Here is a 4,270-nt window from a genome sequence, read left to right on the forward strand (position 1 = left end):
CCCCCCCCCCCCCCCCCAAAATAACTGCCAGCTCAAGCCTTACTCAAACCTGTATTTCTTTCTATACTCATGCTAGCAGGATGCAGTTATACATTTCGACCCAGATGGACTCAACCAACTCCATATCAAATACTTTCCCCCTCTCCACAGGACTATGAGTAATAGGTATTTGATTACATTAAGCACTGGAATAATTAACTGTGAAGACAGAAGGGATTAACATTCACTGAAAGTGTAGAGTTCCTTCTCCTTTCCTTCCCTGCCAGAAAAACCTCATTTTTGCAATCACAGGCTTCATTCAGCAAACACTCCACCTTCCTCTTGTTCTTCAAACTTTAACAAGGCTGCTAAAGTGGTTGGAAATAAAAGCACAAACAACAAAGGAAAGACAGTTAGACATGCTGAAGATGAGAAGAGCAAGAGGAATGAAAACCATAATTCAAGGTTAAGTCTTACCTTTTTCATGTGCTTGTTTGAAGGTGAGTCAATGTTTAGAGGTACTAAACCTATAGCCAGGCTGTCTTTTTCACTTTCCCACTCCTCTAGTTCAATCAGTGGCTCTAACACCCTCCTCTCCCCAACTTCTGTTTGGTTACTAATCCTTACTGCACAGGAAAAGGAGAGTTAGATTTCACTTAACCCCTTCAGCCTCAACATTTCTTCATGAGTTTCCTGTTTTGCCTTAGAAAGCCAGGGTTGTAACTGCGCACACATGGACAAGTTGGATTTGGGATGGTTTCCAGGTCCCGTAGTGTGCGTGCAGACTATGCTGAAAGTTTTTGCTGGGGTGGGCCCCTTAATTGGTTTTGCTGTGACTGCAGGCTGCAAATCAAGAGACAGACAGACAGACAGACAGATGTGGACAGCTATTCACAGTTTCCCACGTCTAACTAAAATATTCAATTTTCTTTGAAATTAGAGATGGGCTTGAACCACAGTCTATTGTCAATACTTCTCTAAACTGTAAGAGATTAGAATCCAAATCTAATTCAAAGCAGCCCCCTGCTGCCGATGGCTTTAAATCAGACCCCCTTGGATCTGAAAGTACCAGCACTCTATAAGTTCAGCTACTTATCCAGAGATGATAACAGCTTTGACCCCTATTTTTTTTCCTGTACCCTATTCTCCTATACGATGTAATTCATGACCTGTGAAAAACTAACTAGAAAAAAAACCTATGAAGAGCATGGATTTTGTGATATCTTTTACTGGACCAACCATATAGTTAGAAGAGTTGTTAGACAAGCACTCAGGCATCAAGTACGCTTCCTGAGGTCTAAGGAACCAAAACATACAGGCTGTGCCTGAAAGCTTGGCCAACATTTCTCCCAACTATACAGCTGGTCCAGTAAAAGGTATCAAAAAATTATTTTGCCATTGTACAGATCCTGGATCATCATAGCTACAACAACAATGCTCCAACTCTACTATAAAAATAACCTAGCAAGTGCAAAACTTGCTCTGGGGAAAGGGAGCTGGCAGAGTCCATTAAGGGGAAAACATTATTGTATCCAGTCATAACAGGTACTAATACAGCTAACATAAACAGTGATCTCGATTTATTTTTCACTCTTTGATCTGGAAAACAAATTCTTCTTCACCTCCTGATCTGGTCCTCTTGTCCAGGACAAAATAAATGTAAAAATACATTTAAGGATCCAGTTGGTTATCCATAAAGCAGGTTTCACATCAGTAGTGACGTCATGCCATTCTCAGTACCTCCAACCCCAAGCACTGAACAAAATCATGAGATTGGCTTAAAAATGATGTTTGGCTGCTTTTTTTTTAAATTGCCTTCTGATTTTTAGCCTTTATAGTCACCCTTCTCCAGTGCTAATCTGCAATCATGAGAGGTGTTAGGTTACTTTCCGAGTAAGGCTGAGACATTCATGCATTCATGTAAGTCTAGGAGATGGGGCTTTTAGACAAGAACCAGAATTCTAGATAGTGGTAAAATCCTGAGAGCTGCTCTCACAGTTCACACTCTTGACCACCTCGGAGCTTCCAAAAGCAGAGAGGTTTGCTCAGGAAACAAAAAAGCAAGTGACAGCTGACAAGCTGGCCTCTGATGGCATGCCACCCTCAGATGCATGGCAGCATGTGCTAAAAAGGAACGAGCGATGTTACGTGTTCCTATACAGAAGGGGTAACATTGTCCTTTCTGTCCAAGTTACCACTATGAGGACAACATAGTCTACACAGAAACATGGGAGGGGTCTGCACTGCAATGGGCACAAATGGCCCCTTGCCTCTGCTAATAGCAAAACCCTGTCTATTTAAAGATTCAGGACGTAGCACATCACTACATAACAAAAGAGCCCTTTCCACACATCCATCCCTTGTTGCAGCATAAAACTACACAAGGTTGGTGCCCCTGGAGAACTTATTTTCCACACACCTTTTCAAATTCTCCTTTGACTAATAGTCATCACTCTTGCAGTGTAGTCCACTCACACAGTTATGTGAAGCCTCCTGTCTGAGGATGTTCTTAAAAGCTCAGGCCCTAGCATTCTCTGAATGTGCAGCACCTTCAGCTTCAAAGTTTCTGATGGTTTCTTTTACAATTAAGTTTCTAACCCTCAGGCTGGAGAGAAAAGTTTGAAAACAAAACAAAAAAAATCCTAAAGGTCCAAAAGCTAGCAGGCAAATAAACAAGACTCTGAATGCAGTACAGTACCTTAAAAGAGATCCTGATTCTTAATCCATTTTCATGACAGTTTTAAAGTCTAACTCAGGATTTTAGAAAGCCTGGGGTTGGCAATCCTTCTTGTGTTATAGCATCAGTTGACACTACAAGGGAAGCTTAGGGAGGAGGAATGTAATTGCCCATATTGGAATCTAGCCAGGATACATCCAAGAAACAGCTGTGCCTACCAGGCTACAGCAATAATACAGCATCTGGAGGGGGTTTTTTGTTTTGTTTTGTTACCACAGAGCATTAATAGATGCTCCCTTAAGATTTTGATATAAGGTCAGAACTGACCAGAACTTTTACCTCAACTCCAACATGCTACTTAAGTGAGGAACAATAGCTGTTCATCGTCAACAACAAAAAACCCCAAATCAAAACCAAAACGCTTCCTTGGTTCCAGTAAAAACATGATGACAACAACAAAAGCTGTTCTTGTAAGGTCTTGGTCAAAGCCCAGCTCATATCAGGAAGCCAAGCACTGTAGACATGAAACAAACATCCGCAGTGTGATTCCACCTTGTGTATTTTAAGTATTAACAACATACATTTTTCTGAGAGAGGAAGCCTCCATGACAAGTGCTGGAAAACACTTTGAAATGGAAGGGAAAGGGAGCGCACTCATGTAGGATCATTCTTTTATCTCTCTCCAAAGTTTATGATGCAGTAATAGAGCTAGGCACACGAGAACTCCTTCCTCCAGCAGCCTGCATGGTGGCAAAGGCCCCTGGTGTCATGGTAGTGGCCATCAGCAGGGACAGAACTTGGGTGGATGCATGAACAGGTTCTGCTGAAGCAGGTGACCTGTTGGTATTTTGTTAATGAAGCATTTCTGGCAGAAAGCATTGCCTAAATGATATGTTTTTGCTATGATGTTGAGACCCCAGTGGTACTCTTAGGTCAATCCTTGCAGAAGTGACTTTTTTGTTTTTTCTTCCAACAGCCCTGAGAGTACTTTTCTTGGAAATAAACCACCAGAATCCTTTCTTGCCAAGGAAAGCCTGCTCTTCTTCAAGAAGAACTAGTTGAGTATATGGCTGACCAGACACAATTGCAGCCTGATGGGCTGTTGCTGTTAGGTATTTGATGTTGTGGCTAGTCATTATTATTTGCCAGGAACCAGTATTAATCTAGGTGCTTACACCAGGGAGCTGAGACTAGGGAGTCTGAGGACAAGGCATCTACCCTTTAGGCTATTCCATGACTCAGCATTAGAACTGGGCAAAATTTGTGTTGGACAGTAAACTTAATGGAAAAATGTAATTTGGGTCCTCCATTCCTGTGTTCAGGTCAAGGTCACTGAATGAAGTTGGGGGCTGGAATCGGAAAATTGCCAGAGGATGGAGTGGCTACTCCTCTTTCATCCAATATCTGAGTGGTTAGGGCATTTGCTTAGGATGTGAGAGACCTGAGGGAAAATGAACCCACAGCTCCTATGAGAATAACCTAACCAATAGGCTCTACGGCAGTGGCTCTCAGTCCTGAAGATCTGGGCAGAGAGCCACTTTTCCCATGCAAGAAAGAAATGTCCCCTCTCTCACCTCCCCCACCACCATTCTGGAAGCTCAGGGGCAGGGGTTG

At 42.5% G+C, this 4,270-nt stretch overlaps 1 protein-coding gene and 1 long non-coding RNA gene across 10 annotated transcripts in view; one reads left to right on the forward strand and one right to left on the reverse strand.

The window, feature by feature from the left end:
* The window catches only part of PAPLN (papilin, proteoglycan like sulfated glycoprotein), a 75,419-nt gene extending 74,760 nt beyond the window's left edge, over positions 1-659 (reverse strand). For 3 of the 9 annotated variants that reach the window (XM_019519107.1, XM_019519106.1, XM_019519114.1), the window contains exon 1: positions 457-657. In XM_019519107.1, the coding sequence (XP_019374652.1) occupies positions 457-465 (9 nt within the window). In that variant the 5' untranslated portion in view covers positions 466-657. Of the gene's footprint in view, positions 1-456 lie in introns of all 9 variants that reach the window. The other 6 variants (XM_019519112.1, XM_019519113.1, XM_019519108.1 and 3 more) reach the window with 4 other exon arrangements.
* LOC109298817 overlaps positions 1-2,816 on the forward strand; it is a 16,341-nt gene extending 13,525 nt beyond the window's left edge. Inside the window, exon 3 of the long non-coding RNA XR_002097702.1 lies at positions 2,686-2,816. This is a non-coding gene — a long non-coding RNA (uncharacterized LOC109298817). The remainder of the gene's footprint in view (positions 1-2,685) is intronic.
* The last annotated feature ends 1,454 nt before the right edge of the window (positions 2,817-4,270 follow it).

Source organism: Gavialis gangeticus, unplaced genomic scaffold, assembly GCF_001723915.1.
Source record: "Gavialis gangeticus isolate Ggan-Ray unplaced genomic scaffold, GavGan_comp1, whole genome shotgun sequence".
Classification (NCBI taxonomy): Eukaryota; Metazoa; Chordata; order Crocodylia; family Gavialidae; genus Gavialis; species Gavialis gangeticus.